This window comes from Nelusetta ayraudi, unplaced genomic scaffold (genome assembly GCF_046127955.1).
Source record: "Nelusetta ayraudi isolate G7.1 ecotype Tasmania unplaced genomic scaffold, CSIRO-AGI_Nayr_v1 ptg000165l, whole genome shotgun sequence".
NCBI classification, from domain to species: domain Eukaryota; kingdom Metazoa; phylum Chordata; class Actinopteri; order Tetraodontiformes; family Monacanthidae; genus Nelusetta; species Nelusetta ayraudi.
In genome coordinates this window covers 550338-572115 of record NW_027466215.1, presented here as the reverse complement: position 1 = coordinate 572115, position 21778 = coordinate 550338, and the positions used below count along the sequence as shown (strand labels likewise).

The window sequence follows — 21778 nt, the reverse complement described above, 5'->3', positions numbered from 1 at the left end:
CATATATTTCACACGATAATCAACAAAGGAATTTAAATAATAAAGCTGAAAATAACAAGCGATCCTAATTCATGGCAGAAACTCTATGCAAGCTGCGCAGCCAGGAGGACGCAGTTGATGTGAATGGGTTGCGCAATGGTATTGCCTGCAGCTACGTAGATTACGGTTTTGAACGCAACCTCTATGGAAACGAACGTGACTTTGCATCCAAAACAAATGTTTGTTCAAGACATCTTAGAAATACGTGACAAACCCCGTCCCGTATCGATTTAAAATGGGACGCATCATTTCATTGTCAAATCCGGGACAATTCGGTATTTTAAGGGACGGTTGGCAACTCTAAAGCGGAGAAAGCAACATTTCAGAATTTCAGTATAATAATAATAATGTGGTGAAGGGGAAAAAAATGGGACAACTTGCTTTAATTTCCACTTTATTCAAAATGTAGATAAACTTGATCCATGGCGTGTGAAACAACCAATACTGTAAGAAAGACACAATAAAACGCTCACTGGAACAGTGGTATTCAAAGCTAAAAATCTGACACGTTGAGCGCAGCAGAAATGTTCACAACAGACAGACGCGTGTGTGTTAGTGTTCCGATCGGAGAGCGACGGCTCTTTCAAAGCAGCGGATTTGAAGTCAAGAGCAGCAGGAGCTGATTTAACAGTTTCGGGTCCTGAAGGCGTCGTCGAGGCCTCCGTGCTCACCATCGCATCATTTTGGTCCCGCAGGAAGCGGCCCAAACGGGGAAAACTACAGTCTGGCAAATGTTCCTGTTGTCTGGAATGTTTATTCGTTTGTGGCGTCGACAGTAAGAAAAAAAAAAAAAACATCTTAACCCACATTTTTGCAGGGAGTAGCGTAAAACCGTAAAAACATCTTTCAGGGAATGCATAACAGCAGTGCATTTTAATATTTGCAGATAACCTTTAACTCATTGACAAAGGTAGATTCAGTGATGTCTTGGCTTACAGACACGCATACACAGACACACACACAGATAGTTGCAGCTCTCGTACAGAAGGCAGTGAACTTGTTAAGTTCTCTGATGACGCACCACGAGTCATCGTTCAGAGTTTGACTGGCAGTTGACCTTAATGTGTCGAAAACACCCATCTTGTTGCATTTTGAAGAGAAAAAAAAGTGAACAACCCAAAATCAAGACTAATAATTTTGTGTGGTAATGAATTTTTTTGTTTTTTGTTGATGCTATTGCTTGTTGTATTTACCATATTTGTGAATTTGCTTTATTTATCTACCTAATGTTCACCACTAATGTGCCAGTGAGAATCAATGCCTGTTACTGACTGTCTTTGGTATGGACCTGTTTTCTCTGCTTCCTGGTATTTAGTCCTGCTAACTGCTGCTAAACTGAATTGCCCCTTGAGAATAAATAAAGTCTGATTGTGGCTGACTGACTGCACCTTGAAACATCTCGATTGTGTGAACCAATGTCGATCAGTCAGCGTGGCGTGGGGTGTCACTAAAACAATACTTCACATTCTAAAATCGTTGCCGGGACGCCACAGTGACACAGAACTCGTGGAGTCACACTTGTATTTACACCACGTAGGTAATTTATCTGCTCTCAGCAAGCCCTTGTTTTTTTGTTTTTTTTCAAAAAGCCTCTAAAAAAAAAAAAAAAAGGTCTGACAAATAAGACACTACCACAAGAGAAAAGGTTGAGAGAATCATCAAGTACACGTCTCCATCTAAAAGGCTTAAATAAGGAACTCCGGTACCGGTTCTGAAGTCGTTTTTAAAGTCAAATCACATTCAACCGACAAAGGCGATGTTATTTTCCGTCGAGCTGATGAAATCAAACTCGATCGATCAACAAAGACGAGACACATTTTGCTCGCACAAATGACATCATATTGTGCCTGACAAAAAAAACCAACAAAAAACCATGACACAAACGCATCGAACGACTGTACTGTGTCACGTTACAGTACAAGGTCATTTGTACTCTCTCTCTCTCTCGCTCTCTCTCTCTCTCTCTCTCTCTCTCTCTCTCTCTCTCTCTCTCACTCACACACACACACACACACACACACACACACACACACACACACACACACACACACACACACACACACACACACACACACACACACAGTATGAAACAAAGTTTAAGAAAAAATAATTCTTATGACCACTAGGGGGGGCACCGTGTACACCTTTCATTTTGTTATTTCATGCGGGGCAGGCTGAGATGACACAGTTCCCCCAGCTCTTTTCGTAGATACTTAAAAATGTACACATCACATAACAATATTTTAGCAGCCATCAATTTTTAAGTGAGTTTTGCTTCATAGATTTTTTTTTTTCCTCATGATTTTGTATTTTGCATTTCTAGAGTCCACAGGGAAGAAAAGTCCCTGCTTATTGGACCCGATATGTAACCTACCCGTCATAAACAAACTACTACTGCGGCGTCGCTGGTGCTCAGCGACGCTCGTGAAACAGCGTGTGTTCATTACAAAAACAACTGCCAGCGTCAAGGCAGCCAAGAAATAGAAAGAAATATTTACAGGCAAAGGCATCGTAGTTTTTGTTCAACATTTTAAGGGTGAAGGCATGCACGATTCTTCTCAAGTCAAAATAGGGGTGGGGGTGGGGGGGGGTCGGGGAGGGGTGTCTAACAGGCCGATCGCACGACTTTTGAACTGACATGGAATGTACTTCCTGCTGGTTACTGAGGGTAAGACTGAGTCACTTCAAATTAAATTACCTATAAAAATATATATATAAATAAAAAGGTGAAGGTATTATGTTGACATAAAAAGCTGCAGCAGCGGTCAACGTTTAGCTGCACCAACAGGAGGAGGCGGGTGGGGGTGGGGGTGGGGTTACTGGGTTGGTGGTGGAGCACCGGAGGAGATGAGGTGGATCCGGCTGCAGAAAGTTCTGAGCGAGACGAAGGTGCAAGTATCGAGGATCCTCCACGACGCACAACATCTTCTGACGTCCAACACTGACCACCGTCTAAGTTCTAGAGCTACAGACAAACCTGGGTTCTATAGTTTGAGAACTTTTTTTTTTGTTTGTTTTTTTGTTTTTAAAAGTAGGAAGAAGAGGCAGCCTGGTTCGAAACCCTCCAGGAGTTTGAGGCCCAAAAATTTCCGTCTTTTCTTTTTTGTTTCTACGAAGAGGCTGGAGCCCGAGCTCTTTGCCCTCAAGAGAGGAACTCCTTCTCCAGCTCGAAGACGGAGGCCCTCACCGGCGAGCTCTGGATGCGGCACAGCGGCACGGTGCAGTCCCGCTTCTGGCCCTCCGTGTCCATGTCCAGGAGGGAGCAGCCCACCTCCGAGGACAGCACCACCTTCAGGTCCTGCGCCGCCCTCTCGCCCGAGTAGTGGCCCAGCGAGTAGCTCTTGTTGCGGCCTCGCAGCAGCGCCCAGGCGTGGGGCTTGGCCCGGAAGGAGACGGGCCGCGACCTGGAGAGGCTCTCGCTGCCGTCGCCGGCCTTCCTCCTCTCTGCTGGAGCTCCGTCCTCCTTCTCCTGCCTCCTCTGCACGGCCGGAGGAGGCAGAGCCGCTGGGCCGCTGGCTGGACAGAGAGAGAGAGAGAGGTGGGGAGGAACGATGGGAAGATTTAGACTTCATTTAAAGGTCCGGTGTCTGAATGAGGACTTTAATGTAAAGCCATCCTGTGAATTATGAAAACAACATTTGACGTGTGATGATTCCCTCCACTGAAAAACTCACTGTTGTGGTTGTTGGTGTATTTTTTCCTGCGGAGTCGTGTCCCGGTGTTGAGGACGCTCTGCTCGGCCGGCTGGCTTTGGGTCTGCGTGGCGTCGATCCTGGGACCGTCGGCGGCCTTGGCGGGGCCTGCGGGCTCGGCCGGCTCGGCCTGCAGGAGGCACCTGGTGGGGTTGCACTCCACGATGGCCGACATGGAGAGCAGGTTGACTGGCGGTGGTAGTGGCGGTGCTGCTGCGGCGGCGGCGGCGGCGGCGCAGTGAGCGGGTGGCGCCTCGTCCCTGCGGGAGCGGCCGGCGGGCGGCGAGGTGCTGCGGCGGAAGCGGGTGGCCCGCTGGAACAGGCCCTCCTTCTTCTTCTTCTCCTTGTCCTCCCGTGGCGGTGGCAGCGGCTCTCCGTCCTCCCCGGGGCCCCTGAACGCCTCCCTGACGTCGCAGCCGAGCGCCACGGCGGCCAGCAGCGAGCCGCAGCCGTACAGCACCCAGTCGGTGCGCCGCCGCGCCGACGCCCTCTTCAGGCTGTTGGTGGGCGTGAGCTGCGGCGTGGTGGAGGCTGACGAGGTGGACGTGGTGGTGTAGGGGTCGTCGGCGAGCTCGCCGCCGGGGCCCCCCGCCCCGCCCCCGGCCTCCCCCGGACCCCCGGGGCTCTGCTGCTGCTGCTGCTGCTGCTGCTGCTGCTGCTGCTGCTCGTCCCTCCACAGAGGTAGGTCGATGTACACCTGGTTGGGGAACTTCAGCTGCTTTGGTTTGGAGCTGCTTTCGGGACTTTCCTGGGAGAAAGCCTCGTCTTTACTGCCCCCTGCTGGAAAAAGTTGAAATGGCACATTATGAAGTAGGAAAAAAAACAACAGTTAAAGGTCCAGTGTGGAGCTTTTGAGGAAGTAACAACGACATCGAGTCGTTACAATTTAGATGGCAATGCTCCCTCCCTCTGCCGAGTTTGCCAGTGAGCTACAGTGGCCTGCGCACCCAAACCTGGATAACTTATTCCTTCTTCCTTGGTATGTTGGAGGACGTGAGTGTTTTTGTCCACACTAGGCTTCCTTAGAAACATATGTGTGTGTAGTTAAATCATTAAATAATTGTGTAGTTTCACAATTTGGGATCAATAAAGTACATCTATTCTATTCTATATATGGCGGTGCAAGATAGCAGCTAACTGGGAGCAAGATAAGTAATAAATAAGAACGCTTGGGTAAGGCTAGGAATTAGCCGGGAAAATAAATTACTTTTATTGTACTGCGATTATACACTTAATTAATGTATTTATTTGCAGTATATTCCGTTTTCACCAGTATAAAAAAAAAAAAAAAAAAATCAAGCCAAATATTGCACACAAAAAAATCAGCAAGGCGTTCTATTTGCTGGAAACATACAGTCGCACAATAAGACTGCGTCCACCTCACCTTGGTCAGCGAACAGGGCGGCCAGAGGGACAGACCTCTGGGACTTGACCAGGCTGGTGGACCAGGGGTTACTGCCGTCTGACAGAGGACGCACTCTGATAGCAAGCAGAGAGAAAATATATGAAGCTGTGGCCAGCTGCTGCTGCTGCTGCTGCTGCTGCTGCTGCTGCGTGTGTCTGTGTACCTCTCTGCAGCAGCAGGCCTCTCCTTGCTCTGCACCGAACTGGGGCCCCACGTTCGTCCTTTTTTCTTGATTCCCTTTTTGACGTCATCAAACTCCTCCGGCCTGAAGAGGGAGCTGCGTCCCCACGTACGGTTGCTCTCATCCTGAGTAACTGTTCACAAGTGATCAACAAAACAGGACGCCATGGGTGATTTGTGGAGGGTGTAAATGAGCCCCAGATTATGGTTATACACAGGTTTATTCACCGTTCATACGGGTAAGTTCTCCAAATAGAAAATGGAAAAGGCCCCCAAACCAAACACCAGGTCGAAAGTATAACAACAGCTTTACGAAATGAGTGTTAGTCAGACAGGTTGTTCCAAGATGAACGCAGGACCCAGGTTAATTTTTTGTGGGCAACATTATTTCAAGTGTCACCAGTGTCGTATGAATACTGCAGTTGTTAAATTCAAGCAGCAATTTCTGGAAAGTTAGCCTAGTTTTGACACCGACAGTTTTCGACATGGAGCCTTGCCGCAGCAGAGAAAGTTTTGCCCGTCGCAGCAGAGAAACACAGCGAGCGCTGCTCGACTCGTCTTTTTCTGCTTCGACGTGCCCAGCAGTCTGCTGGGTGAGCACCACGGTTAGTTCCGCCCCTTTTCAACGCGGGCACGCACGCTTGCCTTTCCTCAGCCCGCAGAAGGCTGCGAGTTCGCTGCTCAGATCGACATCCTGCTGGTACACATGCAAACTATCCTTTCGAACGTGTGACGTCACTGAGGAGGCAAAACACACGTTCAAGTGGAATCTGTGGTGAAAAGATTTACTTAGGGGTCTCAGGCTTGTTTTTGCCATGGCAGTCTTTGAATTGAGGGAAGTTTTATTTGGGATGAGAAGCTCTTTTCTTTTTTAGAAATAAAAATATGTCCTTGCATGGAAAAAATAATGTTTGGAACAATGATGCATTATTCTGATATTAAGAAAAGTTTACAATCTGTTTTCTTAAAAAAAATAAAAATAATAATAATAATAATAACAGTAATAATAATAATAATAATAATAATAATAATAATTTTGAATTAATTAAAATAATGGTGTTTGTCAGATCTTAGAAACGTTTTTTTTCTAAGATTTTCTAATTTTGCACCTTCAATCTGAACATCAGCATCTTTTATGAGACATTCACGAAGAATCTACAGTTGTTGCAGTGGCGCTGGTGCATGACTAACAACCTTATCAAACTGTCCAAACAACTGCCTGCCTGTGTTCTGCCTGTGGAGCTCAGCAGATTTCTTCTTAGTGGGGGAGTAAATGCTGTCTGTCTCTCAAAGCCCCCCACCCACCCACCCACCCACCCCGAACATCCCAGCTTGACGAGAAGGACAGCGAAACGTTCAAAGTGATCATCTTACGCTGGATGGCTCTGAGTCGGGGGATGAGCGTGGGGCTGCTGGGGGGGGAGGAGCTGGTGCTGTGGAGGCTCCTCCGCTTGTCCATGGATGGCGACGCCTGAACCGTGATCTTATGCTGGAAGTCTGCAAAAGTGCATTGATGCGCACAAACGGTTAAGAGTGAGAATCAGTGACGTGCAGTCAGGGAGGTAAAACACCAACGACTACCGGTGAGAATCCACCCAAGAATGCTTGGTTTTCTTTTTAACTTTTCCCAGAAGAAGGGTCTTCAAGACGTGCGTCGCCCTCACCCGATGGGAGGCTGATGCGGTTCCCGTCCTTGAGTTTGAGGCGGGAGCGCTTGAATTTGCCTTTCCTCTTCTTGACGTTGGGCTTGTCCTTGTTGAGCTGGAAGATGAGGATGTTGAGCTCGCGCTCCAGCACGTTGATCTCGCGCTCCGCCAGCTGCTGCTCGCGACGCTTCAGCAGCTCCTCCTGGGACTTCTGCTGCAGGGCGGCGCGAGTCAGCTCCTCTTCCCTGGAACGCAACTCCTAGACGAGGGAACACCGTAGACGCACACACAGCTCTTCAAACTACGATGTTGTAGTTTCATGCAAAATAACCGATTAGAAAAATATAATGGGACGCAATCAATTTAATTCGATTCTTAACCATCTCAAGGTTTCTCAGCAACATCTTAAAGATGCAGGGATGCAAATTATCGATTAATTCATTAATCGTGAGTTCATTGACCTTATTGATCGATTAACGATTAATTGATCAGCAGTGATTTTTCCTGAGAACCTAAATTTCACAAGGAAAAATGACAGCGGACAGACTCGCAAGGACCAAACCGGAGGAGAGAGCGCCGCTCGCAGGCAGGCGCCTGTAACGGCGGCGTGTACAACAAGTTGCTTTCAGGAGATCAGCTCCAGTTTTTCTCTTTAATTGCCCTCAGCTGATTGATAATAATCCTTAGTGGATGACTTCCAGCTTTGCAGTCAAGCTCCGCCAGCCACCCACTGCGAGACGCATTATCGAGGGACGTTTACTGGAAATCTGTTGATAATCTCGGGGAATTTGCAACGGGGGAAAACGGCTAATTCTTGCAACTTGACTTTTAATTCCTCGCAGGGGGAAAAGGTAATCGTACTACGTGAACGGATTAAGTGTTACACAACAGGAGCTTGCGCCTGTTGGAAACTGGTAAATTATAGCAGCAAAAAAACAAAAAAAACAAAAAAACAAAACAAAAAACCAGGAGACACGGAGGATAAACACAGAGGGGAAACTCCTCTCACGGCAGAGTTCATTATTGGTGTCACTCAGTTCGCCATTCATTGACCCAGCTCCGTGCGCTGATCCCCCTGTTTCAACAAACACTAATTAAGCGCCTGCTGTAAGCCAGCGATGGGAGACTCACCCAGGAAGCAGATTAAGGTCTTAACAAGGGGAAGTCCACTAAAGCGCCTCGACGTTTTAGGACTTTGGTTTTGTTAAACGTGCGATTAGCTGGTTCGCCGACAGCAACCAATTAGAGTGCGAAAGCCGTCCCAGAGGGTTTAACACAGAACTCTTCCCCCGCTGTGCGACAGATCATATTCTGGACTTGTTCTGGACTCAATGGCAAATATTGCGCGAAAGGTTTCTAAAACATTGCTTGTTCCTGCCTCTGCACAGTTGACTGTCTTTTGCGCATCTGCTCTTGTTGGTTTGTTGTATATAGATTCACTTGAATGTTTCCTAGCCATTGTCGCCCCCTGCTGCTCTGGAGGCTTCAGTCAGTTTTCTCCGGATTGGACAAAGCGCTTTTGAGACGCCTTTAGCCTTTAGCCGCCGTACAAATAAAAAGTTGATTGACGCCATGATCTCTGGACAACGTTCCATGGCTCGGCCTCCTCTACCTTCTCTTTGGTCCTGAGCTCGTCAAACATCTCCTGGATCTCCACCCGCCAGTCGTCCTGCATGCTGTGGAAGGAGTCCTGAGGCATGGTGGCCATGACCGCCTCCTCGATGGCCGACAGCTGCTCCAGGATGGAGGAGAAGGAGGGACGCACGTGGGGGTCCTGGTCCCAACATTCTGGACAAAACCAACATCAACTTTGTCAGTGACTGTGTTTCCGTGACAGTTTTTCGTATATATATATATATATTATTTATATTTCTAAAATTTCAAAAAAACCCAACATTTTTTCAAAGTCCAATTGCAATTAAAAATCTCGTCCCGCGAGACCCCATTTTGCTTAGAAGCTATCGGGGGTTCTCATGTGTTAATTGGGTCTGCCTCCCCTGGACCTCTGTATTTCACATACTGGACGTAGTAGCGACAACTGCAATTTTAGGGTAAAAAAAGATTTACTTTTTTTTTAACGGAGAACAAGTCTGTAGAATCAGCTGTTTATTTACCTTCCATGAGCCTGGCGAAGGGTTCAGGGCAGGTGGAGGGGATCGGCAGGGTCAGTTTGTTCACTGCGACGCCGTAGGCGACGGCCAGGCCGTCGATGCCGCGGTACGGCACCTCCCCCGTCAGCAGCTCCCACAGCAACACGCCGTACCTGGACGCCGGGTGAAGACAGAGGGAGGGGGACGTTAGCCAAAGGGGCGACCCAGAGCAGCGGTTCTCAACTGGTGGGTCAAGACCAAAAAGTGGGTTGCAGAGTTGTTTTGATTGGGTCCCGGCTTTGTGGGCAGTTTCACTTTTTTATTTTTTATTTTTTTTAAAAAGAATATTGGGCATTTATTTTGCACACAATTCAATTCAATAATTTCAATAATTTATTGACTAGAAATGATAAAAAGTGGGGTTAAATGTGAGCGATGTGGCATAACTTTGGGTGGTGACTTCACGATAAGACAAAATAAATATGGGTCCCGAGACTCCACCACTTGAGAACCACTACTCTCGACAAACATGCGGACACGTGATTCTCGGGTCCGTGCGTGTGTGTGGTTTGCCGCACCCCCAGACGTCGCTTCCTTTGGAGAACAGCGACGACTTGATGACCTCGGGAGCCATCCAGGAGTAGGTGCCCGCGGCCGACATCTTGGTGGTCTTGTGCCACTCCCTGGCCAGGCCGAAGTCGGTGATCTTCAGCGTCTTCCTCCCGATGTCGTCGTTCTCAATCTTTTCAAGTAATAAAACTGAAACGGCAAGAGGCAAGTCGACGGATATGTCAGGAAGTTGAACATATTCTTCAATCAAACAAACTTTATTAATAAAGCACTTTTCATACGAAAGAAAATGCAACACAAAGTGCTGGGCAGGATGCGCGGGGGCTGATATGTCAACAGCAGGTCAGATAAATAAGATGGCCCAAGACCATTAAGACGTATAAAAAACGAATCAAAGCGCCTTAAAATCGATGCTGAAATTTGGAAAAATGAAACCTGGCGAGCAAGGACTGGGAGCAGAGTGGGGGAGTGGGATAGGGGTGAGGAGCGGGGGAGGGGTGGAAGGGCGGGAAAGAAAAAGGAGTGAAAGGGAAGACACAAAAGAGAGTGGAGGCGAGCGTGCAGGTGAGGAGATGATAGGTGATATTTTCCAGGGCCAACGCAGGTATGCAGGTCATTTATTACTGTAGAAACACAAGGCTGACAGGCCCCACAAAGCCACTGTCCTCGGGTCCTAAAACTGTTGGACACATTAAAGACAACCAGAAACCTCCGAACCTGCCTGAAAGGCGACACCTGACCTGAGAGTCCCACCGCGGCGCAGTCACAACCCACTGACGTGTCAGTCGGTGGTTGGGGGTTCGAGTCCGGATCCTGCTGCGTGCCGCCGCCGCCACCGTGTGGTTCCAGCACAAAAAGCTTTTCGCAAAATAAAAGTGATATTTCTAAAACTTCGATAAAAGTACAATAGCTATTTTGCAGGCGTTTCCAGTGAATGGTGTGAAGCGTAATTCTCGCGGGACGAGATTTTACGAAAATTACATTTGCTTCGTTTTGAAGCACGGAGACTTGATACGTCAAAAAGCATAAAAATCAGGCCCCATTTGTAATTTACGCAATCTTAGCCAACCCAGGCCAGAAAAAACAAACATTGGAGTCCAGCAGAAAAACAGAAAGTCAGTCATTTAGAGATTAAAAGAACCACTGCAATTTGGGAAACTGCTACTCGCTGCATTGTCGCTCTTCGTCCTTAGAGTCTCTCGCAAAACAGCTGCTCAATGACCTCCAGGTGGACTTGGCACAAATATTTGATTTTATTCAAAGTTATTATTACAAGAAGAAGCATCAAGATTGGGTAACAGCATTGAAAAAGCCAAATAAACACTGCAAATTGTGTAAAAATTTCCAAACAGCTCTGCAACTAGTACAAAATGTTTGTTTTAGGAGCAAAAACTTCCTGTTTAACGTCTTAGTGCAACCCAAGATGTGACTGGTGATGATCTAATTGAGTTACTCCACTACTGAACCTGACATTTTTAAACATGCTCGCAATAACGCAGAGCTGTGCTTTAAATATAGCGTGACTCCAGTGGGTCTCCACCAATAGAAGAGGGTATTGATGACATAACTAGCCTACGGGGGAAGAGGGGATCCACAAACCTGGCTGCAACAATGGGAATTCCATTACAAACTGGTTTTGCGAAACGGATGATATACACCTACTTCCTGTTGTCAATGACTCTGTGTGTAGATTCCTCTCAGCCTTAGAAAGACTAATGATGGGTTAGTTACACAACCAAAAGTAGTAAGTGGCCTATAGAATATTGTGTGCGACAATGTTTTTTCAATGCAATGTTATTTGAGGGCAAATCATCTCGAAATTTCAAAAATTGTGTCTGAAAATAGCAGACACAAATCTCAGCCTGACGCACCGTACTACTGCAACAATGCACCTGCATCCCCCCAAAAAAATCACATACTTTAATACTTGGAGATCATAAGTGAGCAGAAATGGTCGGAAACATCGATGACATACTAAAAGTGTTGTTTCAGCGGCATTAGTAGTGCGACAATCTGCGGCTGAAGGAGTGAAAAAGATTAGGAGCAAAGAGAAAATGAAGTGCCCTGCTCCATTTGCAGTCTATCGGGTTGATAAATATAGCATCTAAACCTTAAACTTTAATGCCATGCAAGTCTATGGGGTCAAAAGTCAATTTTGTCCTAGAGACATGGGGCCACTTGCAGGTTCATCGGGATCCCTCAAGACACAGCCACGTCAAATTTGGGGCTTCTTGCCCATGAGGAACCCCAAAACCCTAACCCTAATTCCAGCAGAAACCCTAACCCTAACCCTAATTCCAGCAGTAACCCTAACCCTACACTAACCCTAATGCCATGCAAGTCTATGGGGTCAAAAGTCAAGTTTGTCCTAGAGACATGGGGGCACTTGCAGGTTCATCGGGATCCCTCAAGACACAGCCACGTCAAATTTGGGGCTTCCAGCCCATGAGGAACCCCAAAACCCTAACCCTAATTCCAGCAGTAACCATAACCCTAACCCTAATTCCATTATTGCTAAACCTAATGCCATGCAAGTCTATGGGGTCAAAAGTCAAGTTTGTCCTAGAGACATGGGGGCACTTGCAGGTTCATCGGGATCCCTCAAGACACAGCCACGTCAAATTTGGGGCTTCCAGCCCATGAGGAACCCCAAAACCCTAACCCTAATTCCAGCAGTAACCATAACCCTAACCCTAATTCCATTATTGCTAAACCTAATGCCATGCAAGTCTATGGGGTCAAAAGTCAAGTTTGTCCTAGAGACATGGGGGCACTTGCAGGTTCATCGGGATCCCTCAAGACACAGCCACGTCAAATTTGGGGCTTCCAGCCCATGAGGAACCCCAAAACCCTAACCCTAATTCCAGCAGTAACCATAACCCTAACCCTAATTCCATTATTGCTAAACCTAATGCCATGCAAGTCTATGGGGTCAAAAGTCAAGTTTGTCCTAGAGACACGGGGGCACTTGCAGGTTCATCGGGATCCCTCAAGACACAGCCACGTCAAATTTGGGGCTTCCAGCCCATGAGGAACCCCAAAACCCTAACCCTAATTCCAGCAGTAACCATAACCCTAACCCTAATTCCATTATTGCTAAACCTAATGCCATGCAAGTCTATGGGGTCAAAAGTCAAGTTTGTCCTAGAGACACAGGGCCACTTGCAGGTTCATTGGGATCCCTCTCTAGCCCCAAATTTGGGTTGGTGGGTGGGGAATGAAAGATTTTCTTCCTCCAAGGTGGGGCGTGACAGAGAAAGTTTGAGCACCACTGCCTTAAAGTAAGCATTATTTTGGAACTTAAGTTATTAAGAGTTCCCCCTGAATGCAATAGCAGGTGATGGGAAATAACAATGATTTTCATAACGGGTGGCACCAACAGACCCTCTGACTAATGACAGACCGACAACCATGTTATATCACAAGCTCTACTTTGAAGTCCACCACCCGTGACCTCTTGAACCCACTCCAATCTCAGCTGCTACCCCATTAAAGTTATTAAAACCTGCCCTCAAATGACATAGCCGCCTTCCAGGGAGCAGCTAAACGTTAAAGTGAAAACCCGAGATCACTTCTTAGAGAATACCTGCTTTCTTCTGCCGAATAAATATAACATTAAAGCTTTAAACCGTGACATTATAAGGGCAGAAAAGTAGCCCAGTCACTCCGAAATGTGTTTGCCTCCTTTAATGGTGCGCTTGGATCAGACATGTTTGACACAGAGGTTGGGTGGTGGTAACCTAATTCCTACTAGTGCACTTCATAATTGCAATCCTTGGAACACAAAGCCTTTTTGGGAATTTCAACGGCAGCTCGTAAACGCCAAGGCTGTCATTACAGAGAATGCATTATCATTCTCGAAAATTCTATCACCTTGGGTCCCTTCTAGGACCAAAAGACACATTCTTCCTTGTTGAACATAAAGGCTTCAATGAAATATGCAGCAGAACAGCTCAACTTAAAAAGTCTGTCGAAAGCTGAATTATAAATCTGACTTAGAAATTACAGTTTAAAGGGGTTTTCTTTACATTGATCGTGTGTGTAAAGTACATTTTCTATCGTGACACAAAACAAATACAGTTTACAGCTGCAGTCACAGCTAAACTGGTAGAACTGGCCGCACGCTGTTGCCGACTTCTCCCAGTCTAGATGTCAACGCTTTAGAAAAGAAAAATGTTTTGATGCAGACAACAGGCAGCGCAACTGGAGATGAGCATGCCCCCGAGTCAGACCCCACCCTCAGTACAACCCCCCACTTGGTTCCCCTTTCCAACAGGATCTCCAGGCAGACCCATCTCTCACGCTGCAACAGTAGGAAGATCAGAAGCAGAGCTGTTGCCTTCAAAGAAGGTCCCACGCTTCTTCCCATTACTAGTCACCCCCTCCAGGTAAAAGGGAAAAAAATTAGACTTTTGGGGGTAAACATGACCATTACTTATCTCTTAAGAGCACTAAATTTAAGAACTACCACCACAAAGGGATACTAATGGCAATTACGCAAATAATATGGAACCACTGCAGATGAAATATGCACTGCTACTTCTTTATCATGATGTTTCAGGAACATTAAAGGTTTAGTTATCATAAGCTGCGTTACCATTACCCCTACAATTGCGCAAAAAAAAAAACTTTCGTGGAAACGCAGCCATACAAACATTTCTCTTCAGCCACTGGAACAGAAAGCCAATAAATCATAAAGCCTGGTGAACTGCTCCAACCTTCCAACTCTCTAAAAATCAACAGCGTGTGAAAGTGGCCAAACAGATGATCCGTCCAGCGTGGGGTCAACCTCTTCACTTGGTGTGGCAGCAGTTTCGCAACTGTGCCAACAGACGAACCATGGGAGCAAGGGGAGCTTCCTGTCGCAGGCAGAAACGGGGCTGCCTCGACATTCCCCGACTGGTCCGTCTCTCCCTGTTAACATGAGAGTTTCCCCCCCGGGCATTTGTGTCGACGGGAAAAGGATCAAGGCTAATGGCTGGCTAAATCCATCTATCATGGTCACATCTCTCTTTGTGCACCCTCCTCCTCCTCCTCGCCGAGTTCCGAGTCTGTTTTGCCTTAAAACGAGCCAATAAGTAGGCTAATTAAAACATAACAAATGTTAAAGGAGTGCGGCCGGTGTGTTTTCGGCATCCATCAACAAGTTTGGGAGCCACACGGAGAGGGGATTGGTCGACTCAGAAGGCAGCTCTTCTCAGCTGTGAACCCTTCTCCTTTATACCCGGCCGTGCAACAATAGGTGCAGTCAGGGAGAGGTCATAAAAAACACAGTGAAAGCATCTCCACTCCTCCTCTCTCCCCTCTGCCCATTCTCCCGTCGGAGAAAAGACAGGCAGTAACTGTCTGCGTGTCACCAGGGGTAATTGTGGGAAGCCTGAGAAAAGTTGCCCTGCAACACCTAGTCAAGCTTTGTTAACCTTTTCCTCAGCGATTACGCTTATTCCAGGAGGGGGACGGCCGATGAATTACAGAAGGGGGAAAGGGAGGGGATCTTTGGAAATACAGTTTGTGCGACTCGGTTCTTCTCGAGACCAAAAGGGAAAAAATAAATAAATAGATGAAACGCTGCATTTTGCAGAAACGGTTTGGTTAATGTAATTATGGCCACATACCTGACAGTGAATAACAGGAGTCGACCTGTTTGAGTTTTACCACAGTGGGAAAGAGAGCTGATTACAGGGCTAGGGCTGAGTAAATATCTACCTTTGTGGACAATTATATAACTGGAGCAAGACATAATTCCAGCCAAAACCCACCACCAGTATCGCAATTGCCTGCAACATATTAATTTTCTATTTTTGGAGCTGTGCACTTTTCCCCTGCAGGCTCTCTTTTTTTGAACCGTTTGCACACATAATGAAGTTATCTGGGGTGGTCTGCCTAGTTAAACACAGAGTGCGTATTTTGCACAACATTCGAACGAGATTTTTAACCGTCTCTATCGATCTGTCAACGTCCAGTCAGCCTCAGACTTGCACAAACAATGGCTCGAGCTGGGCAGAAAAACAGAGCGGGGGCCTTGTCCGGTATTATGTTCCACTTGTTACTGCACTGGGGTGCGAGTTCATTTTTAATGCAGACCTATTTGTGCCCTTCTGTGGAGCTCCAGGAGCTCCAGGACTCTGCGAGCTGCGGCGGGATTCTTCAGAACGACACAGCTCATCGTCGTGATGACGGCCAGCGCTGTTTGTTTTAACGTGGCGCAGCAACAGTGGCTAAAAGAGAGGGCGTCGTTTAAAACAGCGTTTCTCAACTGGTGGCTCACGACCCACTTCGCGGAGCTTGTTTTGATTGGGTCGCGGCTTTGTGGGCATTTTCCTTTTTTTTTTTTTATTTAAAAAAGGATTTTAAAAACACATATTTAGAGTGAAAATGTTGGGCATTTATTTCTTATTTAAATCTCGTTCTGCGAGATTTTACGAGCATTACGGCTTATGCACTCCACACCGTTCAATGGACACACCAGATCTTCACACATCTACAGCCTGGAGATGGACAGATACAGGAAGCAGGAAGGCGGCAGCGCCATTGTGACCCACAATTGGACGCCGATGCAAGAATGTTGTTGCACGCGTGCAGAATGAAGCGCTGTCAGTTTCAGTGGCATTCAAGCACACATTCCATACATACTGTAACACTCACCAAGGTGTGAAACTGAACATGTGAGCTGTGTATCTTGGCACAAGGCCAGGTTTCACTGTGATTTCTTGTGTTTATAAACCACTCGATAAACAGGATTAATATCTGCTTTGAAAAGACAGATGAGATTTAATAAAGGGTTCCGAAAGCAAAAAAGTAAATTACTTTTTTTTTTTTAAACAACTACAAAAAAACTACTATTAATAGTAACAACAACAACAAGCTTGGCAACACAAATATGTTTGTTGAGGAGTTTGGAATCTCTTGTGAAAAGAGATGAAAATGGCAAGTTGCTTTTTTTTTTTTATAGAGTTACCAACATGTCAAAGAAGTGGATTCTGGCATCTAGTTGAAATAGACCAGCATTTGCAAAAAGTAGGTTTAATGTGACTCTACGCAACAGCTCGCTTGATCTCACATGAAACTAATATTATTTCAAAGAAGAAGTTTTCCATGTGTTAGGTGTTGCTCAAGTTTGGTTGAAATATAAGAGTAATTCCAGTTTCATCTGTTTTTTTTGCGCAAAAACAAACATGATTTCTCCTAAAGTTAGACCTGGGAAATAATCAAGAGCAAGAGTGGGCAGAAAGGAACAATGGAGAGGAGGTAAGTAAGGAGGAAAATAACGAAGCGAGAAGGGAAACCCCCTCGGTTTATAGCAATAAAAGAGTACCGCTGCTCTCTGGGAGATTAAATATGAACGGAACAAAACAAAACGAGGGCTTTGAGACCCTCCGAGTCCTCGCCATTCTTCTGCCCACAGTAGCCTAGCAACCGCTGCTTGACCAGTCCATTGTGCAAACGTATGTTAAGCTTTTATCCCTCATTAGCAACATTCCTCCCTGCAGGCCGGGATTTTACAGATTAGGTTGAAAAACACAAAAGAGATTGGACAAATCTTGCTGACTTCCAACATATTACTTTACAGGCTAATCATTGATCAAATAGCTGTATGTTTGTCTGTCTGGTGCGTGTGTGCACTGCAAGTTGATAAACGACACGCTTGAGTAGTTGAGTTGCGAGAGCGTTCGTCAGTTTAGTTGTATGCATGTGTTTGTATACGGGCAAGTTTGTGAGCAACATGCAACTTGTTAATAACGATAATTGAATACAAGATACAAACTTTTTTCTTCAGTAAGTGATGTGACAGACTGCTATTCAGCCTCTTGCGGTAAATCATCAATTTTCCTTTCACCCCCTGTGTAGATAATTCTCACTTCATTTATCCTTTTGGACGGACCCACACATGCACAACATGCACAGTCGATGGATGGGCCTGCGCGAGCAGATGCAGGACTTCCCTAAGCTGCATTATTCAGGATTTTTATGAGAGAAAAACAACACAAAACACGGCGGGGTGCCGTTTGTATGTTTGTGTGTAGGAGACAGCTCTTTGTGAACCCGCCAGCCTTGCCCTAAGCAAACAAACACTGTCATTCATCCTTTCCTCACTTAGATAAGAGTGAATATTGACCACAAATGAACAGTCTCCTGATTGCATGACAATACCACACAAGCAAATAGTGTTTATATTCTATTCTGCAGGGGTGAACTGCTTCAGAAAAGCAGACAATAGGTTGAGCAGCCTACGGTCTTGCAGTAGCAGCAGTTTGGTTTGGTTGGAGTTTGGAGCAAAGACCTGTTTTCAGAGCACTCTGCCTCGCTGGGGGACTATGTTTGTGCATGTTCACGTCCAATTATCTGATAAGCTGAAACGGTCTCAACAGCAGCTAAATCCTTTCTTTCAATCTGCCCTATAATCAACACACAGATTCCCATCTAAAAAAAGAAAAAAGCAACGGGCTCTTCTTCCACAACCATCAACAAACAATTCACCACATGGCTTTTGAGAAGTGTTTCAAAAAAAAAAAAAAGAAGCTGTGACAAAGAAACATTAGCCACACAAATTAAAGTTCTTTTAGAATCACCACTGAATTCAATTGTGTTTTAATGTGGAAATTAGCTTTGGTGGTTGATTGGATCCCTTCTGCTGACTTACTTAAAACATACAATAAATGCAGGTCATGTCTGAGGCATACAATGGTCAAGATGAATTGACCTACACACACAGCCATGTTATTGCCAGACTTTGCTCCACTGGCAATACGTATGAATCACTGATATGATGACAATAACAGAGGGTTTAGTTTGTGGTTTAGTCATTTGCATTCATGGTGCACTCTCACTGCTGAGCTGCTTTCTACATACAGTTTGTCAGAACGGGAGAAACTATGACGAGGCTTAAAAACATACCAGTAGCCCCCCCCCCCCTCTACTAGCTTAATTTGTTCTTTAACTTAGAGGGACTACTTTATGGACCTGATGTCAGAAATGAAGTCTACTAGTGGACTAGCCCAGCTGTTGACCTGCAAAACAAAGTTCCAGCTACAAAATCCTGCTAAGTCAGTGTGAAACAAACTGAGAACAGCAAACAATCAGATGTGTGAGTGTCAATTATATTTCCAAACAAGAACGCTGAAAAGGAAAACAGATGATTTCCCCCCCCTCTCTAAACGCCAACGTAAACAACTTTGCTATATATTATCGTAACGATCCAAATGAGCACTTTGTCTGACTCCTTTTTACCCTGTGACCTGCGGTATTAGCTCTGCTTAGTTGAGCACATGGCCCGACAGTGTGGGCCGAGTGTGTCTGGCGACGTGTTTGGTAAATCACTGACTTTATTTAAACAGCATTCGAGTGCGGGGGGAGGAGCGGTGACGCTGGCAAGGTGTGTTTGTGAGAGTGTGTGTGCGTGTGTGTTTTAAAAGATGAGGGGTTGAGTGCTGGGGAGTGCAGCCCAGCTGAGCAAACTTGGAATTTACTTCACATCCTCTCGCTGCCACTCTACCCTCCACCCAATCTACCGTCTCCGACCAAACCACCTCATACTCTCACAGACCTTTTTCAAACTATGTTAAATCCATTCTGGCTAAGGGGCATTGGTTTTTACCACAAATATAACAAGTTATGGTGTAAATTCTGAGTCTAAAGCAGGGGAGGGCAAACTTTTTGACTGGAGGTGACCCACCTCATAGGAGGAAAAAATATATTGTGGGATATGTAGAAAACATGCGCTTTAATGTCAACTGAAAATGAACTTTAAATGTGTCTTTGAAGCCCCATTCTACTCAGCTCTTTATTGAAATGACTCTTCAAACGCTGAAAAAAATGCTGAAATACAGCTATTTTATGACTGACTTGCTATTACTAGAATTTCTTCAAGTTCAGCGGGCCGGATTAAAACGCTTAAAGGGCTGCATATGGGCCCCCGGGCCGTAGTTTGGCCATGCCTGGTCTAATACACTTAACATGCAATAAGAGTGTTAAGTTTCTTTCAGTGCAACAGGTTGATGCTTTAGTTGGTGGTGCTCCTAAAAGCTGTTCAATCACTTTCTCCTCATTCTCTCCCTCTCTCTCTCTCACACACACACACACACATATATACACACACACACACACACACACACACACACACACACACACACACACACACACACACACACACACACGACGTTCTTACTGTTGCTCGACTTGAGGTCACGGTGGATGATGGACACCACGGCCTCCTCGTGCAGGTACTGCATGCCGCGTGCGATCTGCACGGCCCAGTTGACCAGGATGTGCGGCGGGATGCGCCTTCCGGTCAGCGCCCGGTTGAGCGTCCCGCCGCGGGCGTACTCCATGACCAGGCACAGGTTGGGCTCCTCCAGGCACACTCCCTCCAGCTTGATGATGTTGGGGTGCTGCAGCATGGAGAAGAGCTTGGCCTCTTGCTTCACACCGCCGGCGGTGGCCGTGATGTCCTCGTCCGGGTCTTGCCGTGCCGCCTTCACGGCCACCTCCTGGTCCTTCCATGTGCCCCGGTAGACTTTGCCGAACCCCCCGACGCCTATGATCTCCTCCAGCACCAGCTCGCTGAAGGGAATCTGCACCGGGGAGCTGGGAACCCGCTCCGCGACACCCACCGGGTGGTAGATAGCCGGCTGGTAGGTGACATAGTTGGAAGGGAAGATCCCCACCCGGTGGTTGATCTTGCCCGTCCACCAGCCCTCGTCCCCGGAGATGGCCGCATCCTTGGACAGCACCTCCACCACGTCCCCTCGCCTCAGGCTGAGCTCGTCCTCGCCGCTCGCCTCGTAGTCGTAGGCGGCCGTCCACAGGGAGCGGGTCGGGCACAGCGGGGCGGAGTGAGCCCAGGACCGCAATGTGGCCGTGTCCGTCCAGACATTCTCCCTGGTCCCACCACCTCCTCCACCACCACCACCACCGCCCGGCCGCCCTTCACCGTTTGGGGAAGCGGCCTGCGAGACATTCATTTCTCGGTGGCCGTGGCGACACCATAGGGTGCAGGGGCTGTTGTTTTTTGTTTGTTTGTTGTTTTGTTTTTGTTTTTTTTTTTTTTTAGAGCAAAGTGACAACTTGGAAACAGCAAGGCGTGACTTCAGGAATCCTCATGCTGCCCCATAAACGGCGGAAAAATACAATAAAATGATTTTTTTTTCTTTCCCCCACCCACGGTGCAAATGCCGCTGGGGTGGTGGAGGAGGGCAAAGAGAAAAAGTCCACACAAGTTCGCAAAGTTATCCACGTCGCCACGACAAAATGATGGGGTCAGGGGACTAGCCAGCGAGGTAGCCGGGGCTAAGGTGAGCACGGCTAGTTCTCCACTAAACTTCCATGGCGACGAACTAGTACAAAAAAACAAAAAAACAAAAACAAAGCACAAGTGGGTGTTATTTAAAAGCGACGAAGATACCTGGGTTCCAAGAGAAACGCTTGAAATAACTTTGCCCACTTGCGCCTCGCTTCCACTCAACCCAGCCGAGCTAAAGTTAGCTCCGTGCCAGGCCAGTTACCAAGTTGTTGCAGGTGCCGCAGGAGGTGCACCTGCGCCGTCCTCTTAGGAGAGGAGGAGAGAGGGGAAAGAGTGAGGAGACGATGCAAAAAAAGGGCTTCTCAGCCAAAAAAACAACCCGGAGAGAAAGTCGTCTCTAAGTCACAGAAACCCGCAGTGTGACGAAAGTCGACCGGTTCGTGGACTTTTGAACAGCTTTCCCGAAGGCTAGCCCCGCTTTAGCTTTTTAGCATGGGGGGGTCGGAGCGCAGCAGGCGACGGGGATGGTAGTAGAGTTGCTCCGTTCTCAGAGTTTTAAAAGTCGCTTCTCCCTCAAAGTTTTGAGTCCGGCTTTTGCTGTGACGTGAAAAAGAAGAACAGCCGACGGTCGTGCGCGTAGTAGTCGTAGTTGTAGCAGTAACTGCGGAAAAGCATGTCGTGCGAGAGGAAGAGAGGAGGCGAAAAAGAAAACGGAGGAAAAAAAAAAAATCCCGTCAACTTTAATCAAAACAACCCCCCATCGCCGCCGCCGTCGTCTCCACCACACGAAGCCGGAGCGAGCAGTGGATGGCTCGGCTGTGACTGTGGGCAGCGGAGCTCCGTGGCTGTCTGCGCTCCCGTCTGATTGGCCGCTTGTGTGACACGTGACTGGCCACAGCAGCGCTGCGGGGAGAGGG

At 47.0% G+C, this 21778-nt stretch overlaps 1 protein-coding gene across 4 annotated transcripts; it reads right to left on the bottom strand.

Annotated features, from left to right (window-relative positions):
• Window positions 1-420: 420 nt before the first annotated feature.
• On the bottom strand, window positions 421-21708 carry map3k21 (mitogen-activated protein kinase kinase kinase 21). Of its 4 annotated transcripts, none has more exons than XM_076014079.1 (11): window positions 19788-21708; window positions 9631-9811; window positions 9077-9225; window positions 8575-8750; window positions 6981-7221; window positions 6691-6813; window positions 5956-6054; window positions 5300-5450; window positions 5116-5210; window positions 3714-4508; window positions 421-3555 (listed from the first exon to the last, which is right to left on the bottom strand). In XM_076014079.1, exons 1-11 carry the CDS (start codon window positions 20581-20583, stop codon window positions 3182-3184), a joined length of 3180 nt encoding a protein of 1059 aa, XP_075870194.1. In that variant the 5' UTR covers window positions 20584-21708; the 3' UTR covers window positions 421-3181. The 4 variants fall into 4 exon arrangements, with proteins under 4 accessions (XP_075870194.1, XP_075870193.1, XP_075870195.1 ...); XM_076014078.1 differs by having other exon boundaries at window positions 3714-4511; window positions 19788-21707; XM_076014080.1 differs by having other exon boundaries at window positions 3714-4511; window positions 5962-6054; window positions 19788-21707.
• Window positions 21709-21778: the final 70 nt, after the last annotated feature.